General features: G+C 34.5%; 1 protein-coding gene across 1 annotated transcript in view; it reads left to right on the top strand.

Annotated features, from left to right (window-relative positions):
* LOC105196705 (ubiquitin-conjugating enzyme E2 H) overlaps positions 1 to 14,313 on the top strand; it is a 55,092-nt gene extending 40,779 nt beyond the window's left edge. The window contains exons 3-5 of the mRNA XM_026134889.2: positions 2,412 to 2,579; positions 3,730 to 3,858; positions 4,096 to 14,313. Of these exons, the coding sequence (XP_025990674.1) occupies positions 2,412 to 2,579; positions 3,730 to 3,858; positions 4,096 to 4,232 (434 nt within the window). The 3' untranslated portion in view covers positions 4,233 to 14,313. The remainder of the gene's footprint in view (positions 1 to 2,411; positions 2,580 to 3,729; positions 3,859 to 4,095) is intronic.
* The last annotated feature ends 1,428 nt before the right edge of the window (positions 14,314 to 15,741 follow it).

The following is a 15,741-nucleotide window of genomic DNA, read 5'->3' as shown; positions in this document are numbered from 1 at the left end:
ACTTGGCGAGTGCGTCAGTACTCGTGTTAGCTTTACGAATGTTGAGTAAATTCGTCGTATGGCATTCCCACGGCTCTGCATCAGCGTAGCGAGAAAGACGAGTCGGCCTGTTTCTACGCGAATCGATAAATAGCTTTGTACGTCACTCCGCTTTCTTGCATCAAAGAGTAAACTTGATTTATATAATTCATTTTAAAAATGAGCTTAAAGGAATTTTGGAATAAATCTATTAGTTTGTATGAAACACACTAAAAAAGAATTTGATTATAATGATCAAGCTCTGATGAAATAACTTTAATTACATGTTTGATTAATGTATAATATTTAGTAATTATATTAATAGTAATTGAACGTAATAATAGTAACCGAACGGTTGCTAAATATTTAGTTATATTCAGGGAACATTTAATTGACATTATTCCATCAAATTTAGTAACTATTATCTGGGCTTGATTATAAACTCTGTTTTTTTCGATGTAATAACATTGTAATGACGGGAAATTTATTCATACAATAACTACATAATGATGTGACTTTTTGCATTGTTTGTAGATTTTGACTTATCATTTTGTTTGTAGATTTAAGAATGTATAGAACATTTCTCAAAATATTAAGAAAATTATGAAAAAATTGCAGGTATTATAATGCATTGAAAGTAATAGAAAAAATTTGGCAACAATTTTCTATATGGATAAAAAATTATTTCAGTAAGAAGTAAACATGTGCTTTAATGAAAATGTAATTAATAATAAAATTAATAATGAAATGAGAAATAATGAAAAAAGTCTGATTTTTAAATTTAAGTATTTTAAATATATCCAAGATAATTTATGTAAAGTTTTATTGCGTTGTAGAGATCAGTTTTGTAAAATAAACATTTATTCATTTATCAAAACGTTCGAGTTTTAAATTTGTAAGAATTAATGATTTTAATAATTTTATCTTATAATTACGGTTTTCGAATAAACAGTTTTGATTTTACTCGTTGATCTTATGCTCGTTATTTTTGACCTGCTATTTAATATGTTTTGGTGTATATTACTAATACGAGCTTACGTCGATATTAGTATGCTTTGGTACAATTCTAATTTGAATCGAGGAAAGAGGATTTGGTCGAGAAAGTACCCTCGCCGTAAGGTAATTTTATACAAGGCAGGAAGGGAAAGAGCGCGAACTCTAAAAGAATCTTCATCCCTCGTGAGATACCGTCGTCGCCGGTTCTGTAGCTATCATGCGAAGCTTCGCGATCCTTACTTTGCGGAAAGAGGGAAAGCTCTTAGCGTATACTTTCGACCGAAAACAGCCGCGTTCCGCGCTCCTCGGCTACAATAGACGAGATCCCCCTTTGCGCCGCGAACATTATTTTCTTCTTCTCGGACGAATGGGGCATCCCGGAGAGCGGCTTTACCGTTGGACGTTCCAGTTTCTCGGATCTATCGCAAATTATGAGATAGCGCGCTCGCGGCTCGGTCCAGCAATCGTATATATCGCCGATAACTGTACGCGCAATTGCTTGCACGTATGAGCGGCGGGAAATCGCGGTCGTAAAGTAACGCACGTTTTGTTTTTTCCGCGAAGCCGAGTCATGCGGGTGCGATGAGGAATGATTACGCGCGTGATCGCCGCCACGAAACGTAAATTTCGACGAGGTATTGACGTTTTCGGGTTATTCACCTCGATTCAATGGACACGACCGGTTTCCACGGGTTCGGCGTTTTTATTTTTTGTTCAGTTTGACAGCCCGCATCGAAATTCAGATAAATAATTAACGAGCAAATTGTAATTTTTCTATCTGCGTGCGTTGCATTCTTTTCTCCATTTTCGTGGCCGTTTGCTGAAAAGATGATAATAGGAGCAACAACTATAGCTACAGCAATAACTATAGCTACAACATGTGCATTGAGAAAAAAAATATCTTAAAAAAACAATTTACTTAAATTACCCCTTGATTGAAATACCTATGTAAATAAGATAAAGAAACAATTTTTAATCAAGTAATTTTTTCTTGCAATTGTAGAAAATATTTATTGTTAAACTATTTTTATATTCAAGATTATCAAATTTTTTAATCTAAGGAAACAATTTAATTAAGCTTAATAATATTATTAGCTTATTTGTAAAAATTTCTCTCAGTGTACAAACCGAAAAACTGATCATTAATTTATATGTTAACGACAGCATAAATGCATCTATAAGAACTCTGATTTATGCGAATTCAGGCTGTTCATCAATATTTGTTTGGTTTTAATTAAAACACTTTATGAAATTATGTTAAACTTGACTATGACACTTTAATTATTGCGAACATTCTATCTGTCGGTTAATTAGCACACGTATTCACGCACATGCGAAGATAATTGGATTTAATTATAATTAATGGACTTATAGTATCGCGTTACGTTGCGTTCCAGCGCCCTACGAGGGTGGAATATGGAAGGTGAGGGTTCATCTGCCGGAGCACTACCCTTTCAAATCACCTTCGATCGGTTTCATGAACAAGGTCTACCATCCCAACATTGACGAAGTCTCGGGCACGGTGTGTCTAGACGTTATAAACCAGGCTTGGACTGCCCTTTACGGTACGTATTCGTTTAGCCGCGTAAAACCGTGTGCTCGACCAAGTCTGTAAATAGCGCCAAGTACCTGCGCAATTTTCACTCAACCCATCTACTTAACTGTCTCATCGGAAGTAACTTAATTTAGATTTCGCTTTGAGAGTCGCATCGTGAGAGTTATATGCTTTCCAGCGGTACATGATGTACACATTTATTTCGTATTTATTATGAGTCGAGCTTTGCAGTGTGCTAAGGGGGCATATACCACCTACACGCGGAAGAATATTATTCTCGTGCTCGGAAAAGCGATTACTCAATTTTTAGTTTTCTACTTTCAAGTAACTTTTAATGGTTAACTTTTAAAAAGAATATTTTCTTGATAACACGGTTTTAAAATACATTCATCATTTATTTGAAATAAGTAATATTTACTTAAAATAAACTTCTGTGAACACACAGAAATTTACGTATTTGAATTGAGTAAATATTATACTGGTTTCAAATATTTCATAAGTCCATCCACAAATTTATTATAAGCATCAAATTTATTCAACATATATTTTGAACCCTAATCATTTAATATTTCAGTCAGGAATAAGTTAAAGCAAAAATTTATTATTTTAATCTTTCTTTGATATAATTTTATAATATTTTTCAATGGAGTATCTTTTTCTGAGTACATGATAATGAGTTTATCTTTAAAATTTGTGATAAAACATTTCAAGACAATTATCATGAAAATATTCTTTATTAAAAATAACTGTTACTTATTAAAAGAAAAAAAAGCAAATTGAGTAATCGCTTATCTCGGCAGTATTTTTCTGTAGGTATACATGCCCATGGGCGTACGCAGGAGGAAAGGGAGCAGGGCCATCCCTAAATTTTGGCAAAGTGAGAAAAATAAAATTATGAGAATAACTTTTACGACGGAAAGTTAAACACTCGTTCGGCCAGTGCTTTATTCCTTATGAGGAATAAAAAAAACATTTTAAAAGAGGAACTTAGAAAATTGGAACTAGCAAAGAAGAAACTAAAACTTTGGCCTCCCCATGACTGAAATTCTGGGTACGCCCATATATATATGCCTGCTTAAAATAGAACGTTCTGTTGAACGAGAAAGAGTGAAGAAGAGAGAAGGATTGCTCACGACGCTTTTGCTGTTTCGTTGTTTCAGACTTGTCAAATATTTTCGAGTCTTTCCTGCCTCAGTTGTTAACATATCCCAACCCAATCGATCCTCTGAACGGCGACGCTGCCGCGATGTATCTTCACAAACCCGAAGAGTACAAGAAGAAGGTGGCGGGTGAGTATGCTACCGGCTTAATAAGTTCCCTTATTCTCCCTCCTCATAATGCGAGCGAGACACGGTTGAAACGAGGGCGGTGGATCATTACGAGACTTACGATCAGCCGTCAATCGGTCCGTGTCTCCCTTTTGGAGTAAAGTCCCCCTGTATCTCGTAGTTTCGCTTGCGTATATGCGCTTGGAACCTCATTACGGTCGCAATGCAATTTCCCGTTTCTGGCTTCTCTCTCGACAGATTACGTGAGGAAGTACGCGACGGAGGAGGCGCTGAGGGACCAGGAGAACGGCGGCACCGGCAACGGGATGTCCTCCGACAGCGAGTCATCGATGAGCGACTTCAGCGAGGACGAGGCGCAGGACATGGAGTTGTAACCAAATATATTACCATCCGCGCGTACCCATATCCTTAATCATCTCGATTCCCTGTAAGATCCCCGATCGCTCGTCCTACTACCAAATAGATGCTTACACCCGAGACTCCGAGCCTCACTTCTGGTGACGGCGACGAGATCCCCTTTACCCACTCGTCGCTGCTCTCGTCCCCCGTCGCTCGTACATATACCGAGGGGTTGGCGATCGACCATCCCCGGCACGACGAGAGTGAAAGTGACGCAGACGAACGAGGTAAAAAACGGAGAATCGCGCTCTTCTCATGGAGCGCATCTCGAGGGGCGTTTTCTATCACGACGGCGATGTCTCTCACGGTCGTCCAAGCTCTTGCTTGATTTAATTCGTTAATTAGTCGATGCGTTTAATTGCCACAATCACGACGATGACGACGACGACGACGACGATGATAATGATGATTATGATGTGCTCATCGACGAACGACACGTTGGCACGGACGCAATTCGCGATCTCTGTAAAAACGTCTCGAGAATCGATGCTCTCATTTTTCAATGCAAAGGAGAGAGGAAAAAAAAAGAGTGTAAGGCCGAGGGACAAAGAGAGAGAGAGAGGACCATCGTTGGTATTTACGGGTTATCCGTCGATCGACGTAACGTCGATTTTCTAAATTATATTCTCCGGCAACTCTGGCATCGATCGGGCCGGTGCCTTTGTTTCGTCTATCTACAATTGAATAGTGAAACACAGTAACGTATCATGCAACGGATAGAGAGAGCTACCATCTGATATATTCGCCCGGTTTACGTTTTCCTCGGTTTTTGAAATTCTCTCGCCCTTGTTCGTTCTTTCTTCCGTGCGCCCGCGGGCGCGTTCGTCGTTGTGATATTCGAAAAACACGTGATCGAGAGATCGAAGCAGCAGCGGAGAGATGCGCCTCGGAAAAAAAAACGGACAAATGTGGCGATCGCATCGTCTCCGCAACTAACGACTCCTTTGCTGCTACCTTAGACTGTGTTAGCATCTATTTAGAAAATTATTTTTTTACGTTCAAAATCGCTAACTGTAATCGTTATTCATTCTCCTCATACTTTAAATTTGCAAAAAGTACGCTGAATATTGCCTAGTTAGAAGGGAAAAGCAAACGAGCTTGTCTTCAGTAATGTACATGGGTTTTTTTTTCCTTTTTCTCGCAGTCGATTGATGATCATAAAACCGGTGCGCATGTCACGCGTCAGTTTCAGGTTTCTTTTATTTTAAACAACAGTGAGACACGCAAAAATGTGATGGAGTATGGGTACTAGCACCGTCTTCCTTTTTCCTGCCATCACCATTCCCAAACGTTTCCCCCCCTCCCCCGTAGGGCTGCGCATCAGCGACCGATCGCCACGTCGTCGTCGGCGGCGGAGAAAAGATCGAATCTGCCACGCAAACGGCTGCACGCGAACGACGCCGGGACGACGCAGCCGCTGTCCAAGACTGCTCGATTGCGGAACCATCCCGGGGAATTGAGTGCAAACGAGACTCTGAATATGTTTCAAGCGACTACGGCGTCCTGTCTCGAACGATGCGCACCGGATGGGCAAAACGCGGAAGAGACACGAGCGAGCGAAGCTACAGGACTAGCATCACCGTGTGTCCATCCTTTCGAAGTGAATGTAGATTTAGTTGATCCCGGTGGGTACGGATCGGACGCGATTTAATATTCGCTCGCGGAAAATTTTAAGTCAATTTGTACTATTTTAATCTCATTGTTATTCGACTCATTATAGATTTCATTATATAGATTATTGTTATTAAGAGGAGGACGCTTATTAAATTGAATTGGTTTGTTACAATGTTTGAGAGATGCTTTGCTTTTCTATAAGTAAAAAAAACTGGAAATATCCTTGCGTTACAGAAAGAATAGCTATCCCTCATTTAATTCATTGTTACTTTCATCCGCTAATGCAGTTTTTAAGTTTATTTCGAATATTAGAAACTAAAGAAAATGAAATCAAAGGACTCAGGGAATTTCCGTTTTTGAGAAACAAAAAAAAAGTTGTGGTTGTGTCATCGCTGAAATGTGCAAGACAATGAATTCTAATACGCACGACAGATAAAAAAAAAACGCGAGAAAAAGGGATTAAGTTTATTTTTATGATTGACGATATATATCAGCAAATTTAAATTTTTCAAGAAAGAACCAAGTAGGGTAAATAATTGTTTTGCAAAGTGTAGGAAAACTGTAAATTTATAAAATATAAAATTGTACAAATATTTGGTGCACAATAATCTTCGATCAATAGTATCTCGTTTCAAATTGATCTCCCTCCTTTGCATGGTTTACATGTATGCAATGCGATTTATAGCTGTACGTAAGTATAAACGTTATATTTCAGTGCCTTTGCGGGCAGAAAAGTGTGCCTTATTATATGGGTCTCCTGTAAAGTTTCATTGGAATATATGAGTAAATACGACGAGCATTTAGCGTTAACGGAACAAAATTAATTATGCTTACATCATTGCAAATTAAATATTTTTAGAAACTAGAAATTAATTTCGAATGCTATTGTTAGCTTCAATAATTCCTTGGTAATTGAAAAATGTGTAAGGACCATCAATGGAAAATGAGGAAATGTAAGGAAGAATGGGAAACATATTTAGTGCACAATAATATAAATTGATTGTCCATTTTCAGAATTTTGAACAGATGTAACGCTTTACTGAATTGATATAATGAATCATAATGTCATCGTAACTACGTTGCGTGAGCGTATCGGTCATAAATGCAGTAATCAAATTCAAAATGTACACAATAAAAGTTACAACTTTTTTTAACCAATATATTTACTATACATTTATACAATTTTATTGCGCACACGTTTCCCGCAGTTTTGCAACTTTTATTTACTTCATCCACCGATAAAGTTTATCCAGGTTTTTAATGTATTATGCAACAGTTGCGCTCACTTTTTTTTAAGGGCTATGTTTTATGCAATGAGAAACGATATATAATTTATATTTAGAGATATTCACGCTTTACGTTTACGTTATTACGTTATTATTTAAGACGAACTTTCGTGGATACGGCCTGTTTCCCAGCGAATCTATTCCGTTGGCGACGTGTACCGCAATGTATTTACCATTTCGAAAATCGTTGTTTTAAGATTAAGTGAAATCAATACGGTTTTCATGTAATTTATCACAAGCAATACTGTTTTTTTTGTTTTTTTTTTGTTTTACTCCGTGCAATCTTGTAAAGCAGCACGTTTCAAAATTCATCACTTGCTCTTCGTCATATTTTTTATAATATTCTCGTCTTATTGGCTTCGCTATTGTTATATCTCTGTGCTTTTCGAGACTCGGTGTGCAATCAACAAAGTCATGATACGTCACTTGGATGTATGGCAAGACAAATGTACAGTCTATTCAGCATAAATACTTAGAATTATCTCAACCGTACTTAGAAAAGGAAAAAGAAAATTCCGCTACTCTTTTATTCGCATTGTATCTCTCACGCAAAAACTTGCATCTTTTCTACTTTATTTTTGTAAGTTAGCACAGTACGTAGCTTTAACGCGTCTAATGTCTCGTCGGCACTGTACTTTTAGACTTCGTTCATTCATAAAAAAAAAGAATCATCATAGAATGTGCGTTTCCCGTAAAATCGTGTCGATTGAGTTTGAAGTCGTGCTCTCAGATCTCACATCGTTGCTAATTATATATGTAACATATAGAATTATTGACTAGTTATACGCATAAATATATATATATATATATATATAAATATATAAATATATATTGTCGATCATATTCGCATAACTTTATATTAGCTATTATGTATATGGTTTTACTAACGAATTGTTTAATTGAGCGAAAAAAGAATAGTTTTAATAATCATTTTTTATATTTTTTTTTGCAAGTGTTATTGTTCCTCCTGTAAACTGATAGCTTAACGCGTGTCCATTTCATTGGAATTGTTCAGGGGTATTTACTACTGAAAAATATCAGGAAAATCTAGCATTCTTAAGGAATTAATCTTTTATCCTTAAAAATCATGGATTTTTATGGAATTTTATAAGTAAAAAAACTTTTAAAATATATATTTTTATTTTTAAATTTAAATTCTCTTTTTAAGAATTGTTTCTTTAATCACTTTTTCTTGACAATGCAAAACGTCAACAGTTGATTAGTAATAAATTATGGCATATATATATATATATATATATATATATATATATATATATGCATTCTCGTGTAACTTGCTAGTTTTTATAAAAAAATTAATGACAATAGAGGACAATACATTATATAAATTGTGTGTTTAATCACCTTTCAAATTCTGTATTTCCGATGATTTTAGATCCGTGTACTATTGACAGATCGCTATATACATATATTCACCATATTTTATATTAATTTATATTATTTCTTTTTAGTGCTTTTTCAAATTTAATTTTTAAAACTTTATATCCTTTCTGGTCTTGTAATTAAAGAACATTAAAAAATATAAAATTATTTTTTTTCAAAACTACATTAAAAAATTCTGTAATTTTAGCTAGAATTTTGAATAAAGTTCCTGAAAAATCCGAGAATTCTTGAGGCATTCTGTTACAAAATTGGAGTAAATACCCTGTCGTATTTTCAGTATTTCCCTATTTATGTGCGTAAGCGCGCGCGCATGCTCATTATTACAAGATGAAAAATTTTCCGCAGCATAAGTAAATTGATATTGGATGATATCGGGTTAATGTCTAGATTAATATTAACTAATATTTCGTTTTATAATGCGAAGATCCATTGCCTCTATTGTGTTCAGACCTTTTTGTAACATTGAATAACGTCTAAAGGCATATTTTTATACATGTATTGCAATGATATAATATAGCGATAGTTGCATGTTCTTTATCCTATGTCGGATTTCATGTCGCCATTTAATTTTTCCCCCTCTGTGATCATAAATAATCAATTATTTTTATAATCGCGAGCGAGCTGTCTCACAGAACGATTAGAGTCTCGCGCATAAGATGCGTTGCTTATGTCGTTCCTTTAATTCCGTAAGATACCGTCGAATGTTTTCCGAGTAATTGTACATTTAAAGGATGCAAAGGAGTCGTTACGTAACACAAGAGAGAAACATATAATTTACATAAGTGATAATAAATTATATAATTATAAGCCTCAGAGAATTGAAACGAGAGAATTTGAAACTACGATTATTGTGATCGATTGGTTCTTTGCATAGTTTGTGTTCTTAGTATGTTCCACCGTATAAATTTTATTCGCGAGAATGTAAGTATTTATTACGGATGACAATTACGATGTAGAGAGAAGTAGCCGGCGGCGGGCGATACCACGTGTTTGCCAAAGTTATGTCAACAATATCGAAGGGCGAGGGATTCGTTTTGCCCGAGTTCATTTTCATCAAACGATATATATTTACACACGTATCATCCCCCCTCCCTCCCGCTCCCCCACGCAGACAAACAATGTAAAAAACTAGTTCTAAACGAAGCTATTAATTTCGCGCCGCGATATACAGCGTATATGATCTACGATTTTTTTTGTGAGAATCATGTTGCAATTTCAACGTACAAAAAAAAAAGAAAAGAAAAGAAAGAGAAAAAGCAGATACTCGGATGTAGGAGCCAGGATAGTCAGGTAGCAATTTCATTGTACGGAAACTTAATTCTGTCGCGTTATTGTGTAGCGTTCTTGGAACGTCGAAATAGGGAGATAGAAGTCGGTAGAGCGATCGTTATCAAAGAGGTTCTTTAAACGCGCTTAAATGGCAGGCACTCTCGTTCAAAATTTCAGCGCGTGACGCGAATAAAGAAGATAATGAACGGCCTGCTATTCCTGTTCCGCCGGCGGAGCACGTATCCTGATTTGACATCTTGTTTTTCTCGCGCGAGATAAAAAGCTGAATTAGATAATCGAAAGAGAGAGAGAGAGAGGGAAACGTACTCTCCATCTTCAGATATTTTCATCGGGACAGGGAGACAGCAATATTTTTGCTACTCGTTCGTAATTATATATCATCGATGTTAGCGAGCGTGCCGGACGACGGCACGAGCGTCAGACGCGTTTGCAATAATGGTTGATCACAAAGTTGTAATAAGGAGGAATACAATCGTTATATCGAACCCGATCGTACGATCGTAACTAGTCGCCCGACAACGACGTTGCGCTCTTGCGGAATATAACGCAGAAAAAAAAATTGGTAGTTCATATCAGCAATCATTGTTATATATGTATAAGTAAGAATTATTATATTTTCTTTAACTCTAGATTGTGCTCGTCACATTTTACTGACATTGTTACTCCGGAAAATTCAATTGTGTAATTAAGAAATTTTTTAGATTTTTTCTACTTGAAAGATTGTAAGAGAGATATTAGGATAAATGAATTAAAACTATTTTAATGTAAGATCTTATTAAATCTCATGCAGTACGGAATAGCAAAAACATTGCAAGATATTGCTATAATGTGTCAGCAATATTGCAGCAACGAAAAAAATGTACAACTGTAGAAATGTTGCAGCAATGTTAATACAATAATAAATAGCACTCTCTATTGAGTTAAAGAGTTCGACAATCTTAAAATTATCTTAAAAAAGTTTCATCATAAATGTTATATTTTTATTTCAATATACAATAGTCATAAGGAGCATAATGTGATTCTTTCGATAAAAATAATATAAAAAAAGTTCGAATTCTTGATTCGATGATATTGTTGTTCCCGAAATTTCTTTCCTATCAACTCAAGAAAATTATTATTGATCAGAGATGAATATATTTTTCTTAATGAAAACTATACAAAATTTCTTCATGTAAAAGCAAGCTATGTCTGTTTAAAATTATGAAAACTTTTAAAGAAGATTTCATATTCCTATTTAGATATGAGACAATGATTGTTGATTTGATACTAATTCCTTTTCCGTGTTTCGATATAGTTTGGCAAATTCATTTCACCATCACGCGATCAACGATCCGTTCCTCGCTACCTTATCCAGCCGAAAATCGGACGACAGACCCACTCTAATCTCCCAACTTAGTCCAGCGATAAGAATGATCTAGCCGTATGCTATATTTGCAAATTTAGACAGTGAACGCCGACATTGTCACAGGACGATAGTAAACGAGCGCAGCAAGCGCGGCGAGCGCGAATAAAATGTGCGCTCACAATTGCTGCTATTCATCGATCTGCCGATTTAAATGCCGTTCCAACCGCATTGTTATTCCGCGGCGTATTCCTGGGGTAATTAACGAATTAAAAGAAACTGTTAATTTCTCGCGTGGTATTTTGTTAACTTTTCCTTTGGACAATATCGGCGTCCGCGGCGCAATTTACAGACTTTCGCGTGTGTTATTGCTGCTTTAACATTACCGATGGATTATGCAAGAGAGAACATACCTAAACCGTTTCCACATAGATAAGCGAGGCCATTTTTTATCGCGCGCCTGACAAAAATATAAAAAGTAAAATCTCGGTGAATTTCGCGCGTATACTCGCGCCTAGCGAGAATCGCTCGCTCTATCGCGAAGAAGCGGAAATTTGTAAACGCGAGGAAGAAAAAAAAACGAAATACGAAATGTAATTAAGTGCAATTTGTGACGCGAGAGAGGAGAACGTGTTTTCTCCAATGAAAAAGTTTACGCTCGCTTATACATCTGGAAATGAGATAAGGATTTAATATTTCAACTATATATGGCGATAGAGAGGCTGAGAGAGACGAAGGGGAGTGCATAATGTTGAAAGGAAGAGACGCTTTCTTGGCGGTCCGCACTGCAATGTGCACGTTTTTAATTAGCCAAGTAAAAACTGTAAAGAATAAAGTTTTTAGTCTCGTAGAAACTATGTTATACGCAAGTATGAGAAAAATACTGGAAAACGATCACATCGACGACTAATGCCAGATTTCTTCTTCACACCTTCCGATAGCTATCTTCCAGATAAAGATATTCGTCACTTAACTAAAAATTTGTTTTTTCTCACTCTGGTTACGTATCTAATGGATAGTTATTCTTCAGACTACTAACTTTCGACGCAAAATACACTAGAATTTTAATGGGAATCATCATATTTTCTGGAAGGTATGTTATGGAATAAAATTATGTAGAGATGGAAGAAATGGGGCATAAATGATTATTTCCAACGACTAATTCGAAAATGGAATTTATATCATCAGAAAGCGAAATTACCGTATAATTTATTAAGACATTCTATTAACGTTTATCTAGGTCAGATATTTTGTCACGATTATTGCGATTATCGCTTTGGGAATTCAGAAATAGTGAATTGCTTTAGAAAAAACGTCGCGTGGTGCGTGCCGCGAAGAAATTAGAATACTGAAGGACCCTGGGAAGGTCCTTCAATCAACCGCTTTTACGCAGTGAGACGGATTCTTTCGATAATAGATTTCGATATCGCTGATAGACCCTTTTCAAACGTAATACATGTAGCGACATGTATAAAATGCTAAGGAGTTGTACTAACTCTCTCGTGGACGACGATCGTCATTAACTCTGCAGTAACGTTACGTTTTCCCCAGTGGTTCCTAGTCACTGCCATACTTATTGACGACGATATCGTGAAGAGCGTGACCGGAGAGCTGCTAAAGGAAATTTTTTGCCGAACAAATATATATATTGAAAAGAAAATAAACAGAGCAAATACACCTCGTGATGTGTTCGAGTTACATTAACTGCTAAAAAGCTCTCGAGAAAAATTGGCACAAAGACTGCTGTACTGCAGGGTTTACGGGGAATCGACGAGATATCCGTTAATTAACACTGGCAAAGTAAAGCTTTATAAACTAATGTAGTGGTGATGATAATGACGACGATAAAGTTCAGAACACTCGTTCGGAGGATTTGTTCGGGAACTGTTTCTATGTTCCATGTACAATCGTGAAGATCGAATTATTGGTGTCTGTAGAGGTACATATATTTTCTTACGGTATATGGTAATTAGCTGCGCTGCTTCGGCTCGTGAAGGACCCGTTATCCTTGAATTGGTCAATAAAATGAAGAAAGGGCGAGCGGGATTTTTAAAATGGTTCGTGTTAATGTTGTCGTGTTAAAATAATATACAATAAAAATTGTTTCATCGCGGCAAATTTAATTCCGCAGTACTTAAATTTGACGTATCACGCCGTATTAATCGTCAAAAGTTTTATCAAATAAAACTTGTATTCGTAACTAGTTGGAATAATTCAAGTAGAAATAATCTCTATCAAAATTCAGAATATACAGATTAATTGAAATTAAAATATTGAGATGAAATTGGATTCGAAAATATGAGATTAAAAGAGATATTTTAAAAATCAATTTTATCTTCAGTATTCCTGATATGAATATATTTTTAATTAGCGGCAAATATTAAGAAATCATTATTTTTTGAAGGAAAGCTTGATATAAGTAGTAACAAGTGGAGAATTTGTGTAATTTCTATTGCATCTCGATTCATGTAGCAACTTTCAAGCAGCCTAGGTCCAACTTTACAAAGAATAAAAAAGTGATACATATGTTTTTGGACTTACGCTATGCAAATATTCAGAAAAATAATTCTAAAATTAAGAGATGAATTTAGGGGAACGGGCGCCTCACTACAGCTAGATGTAAAGTTTCCTTAGGTACCTATTGTTTCAATGTATGAATCGTCTATGTAAGATGCTGGTACTGTTAGCAAAAAGAAGAAAAAAAAATGCTATGTCGACGACAAGAGTATGCCGAAAGAAAAGAATTAAATCTCAAATAATCCGGCCTTTTCGAAAGAAATAAAAACAAATACGAAAACGGAGATGAGACAGAAATAATTCGACGATCTGGCGTGTCTTTTACTCGACAGATTTCCCGAATCTGACCAATCACACAGAACGTCTGTGTTTCTAATTAGCACGTGATGACGATGATTACGAACTTGCTGAATCCACGTTTTCATGGTTCATGAACACAATAAAACAATGACAAACAATGAACATTACGCTATTACAAATATTTATTATAAATAAGATATAACAAATATAAATATAAATATATAAATATATATATATATATATATTATATTGAATTAACGATGATTGAACAAGATGCAATTTTTTGGTACAATAAAATGAAAAGAACCAATATTGTGTGATCGTATTTTATTGAGCAATGCACGTGTCCTTTATGTTGATTACATTGTTTGACATTATTTTATATATAATTTTATCTAATTTATTTTCTTTGCATAGCATTATTCATAAAATATTCAGCTGAGGTAAGTTAATATTTTTTAAAATTTAATTAAATTAAATTAAAAGTTAAATTTTGAAAAGCACTATGTACTATATATTTGTGTTAGACTGTTTTTTTTAGAGTAAATTGATTTAAAAAATCAAGTAAAGTAATTTTTTAAAAAATAGCTTACTCTAAATAACGAAACATTTGCAATATGGGTCATCAAGTATATAAATTTAATATTTTATTTGTAAATTTAATTTATACGAAATAACAAAGAATTAAGAATTAGTTTTTTTATATGGAACGTTTTTTTCTTTTACATAAATACATTTTTCTCTCCTTAGAAAAAAGTTAATTTGTTATGTCACGTATTTAAAAAATAAATAGTTGAAATTAAAAAATAATTTATAATTAAATAAGTTAAATTTTAATTAACTTTTTATTTTATCAGAATGTATAATGCCAATACGAGCTGAAGTGGATGTCTGCATGTATATAATAATTTTATTATTACAATCTCCAATTCGAGCAAACTACGCTTTTTTTCAAATTTTATTATTTAACTTTATTTAGTTTTTAATTAGTTATTACTCAACTTTATTCAATAACTCGTGCAATATTTCAACGTTATTTAGACAATTATTTAAAATTTAAAATTTAAATAGGAAAGTGTCATGATTATGGCAGTTTCCGAGTTGTAAGTAAACAAATGGCGAATAGTATCGCGTGGTGTAATTATTAAATAACACGAAAACGAAATTAATCAAATAATAAAAAACAAAATCATTTAAATTATAAAGTTTTCTTTTCATTTGATTTGAAATTCTTGATCTTCTTGCAAGAACTTTTACTTGAAGAGCACGTAATTAAATTCTTATATATTAATTATAAATAAGTAAATTAATTTCTTTTGCAATATACAATATAAATACAAATAATCTTTTTCTACGTAATTTTGGAAAAAATTATCTTTTCTCTGTGAAAATATAGTTGCATGTATAATTTTTGCAGGTTATAATTCGACATTTTGTTATTAGATACGTTTTGTAATTAAAAGAAATTTAATTATTCTAAATATGTGTCAATTTTTCCTGCTATTGCCGCAAAGCTATAATGTAATATTTTTTAATATTTTACTTATTACAAAGAAATTTATACCATATAAAATCGTCGTGGCATGAAAATGTAAAGAAAAAGAAAAGAAGAAAAGTTGCTTCTATCACAATTAATAATATAGTTAAATATTTAAAGATATTTATAAGGAAATAATTTTATAAAAAATAACATTAAAAAAATTTGTCATGTGATTAAGTTCAAATTTTATACAT

This window comes from Solenopsis invicta, chromosome 3, assembly GCF_016802725.1.
Source record: "Solenopsis invicta isolate M01_SB chromosome 3, UNIL_Sinv_3.0, whole genome shotgun sequence".
In the NCBI taxonomy this organism is placed as follows: domain Eukaryota; kingdom Metazoa; phylum Arthropoda; class Insecta; order Hymenoptera; family Formicidae; genus Solenopsis; species Solenopsis invicta.
This window is presented reverse-complemented; position numbering and strand designations above follow the sequence as displayed.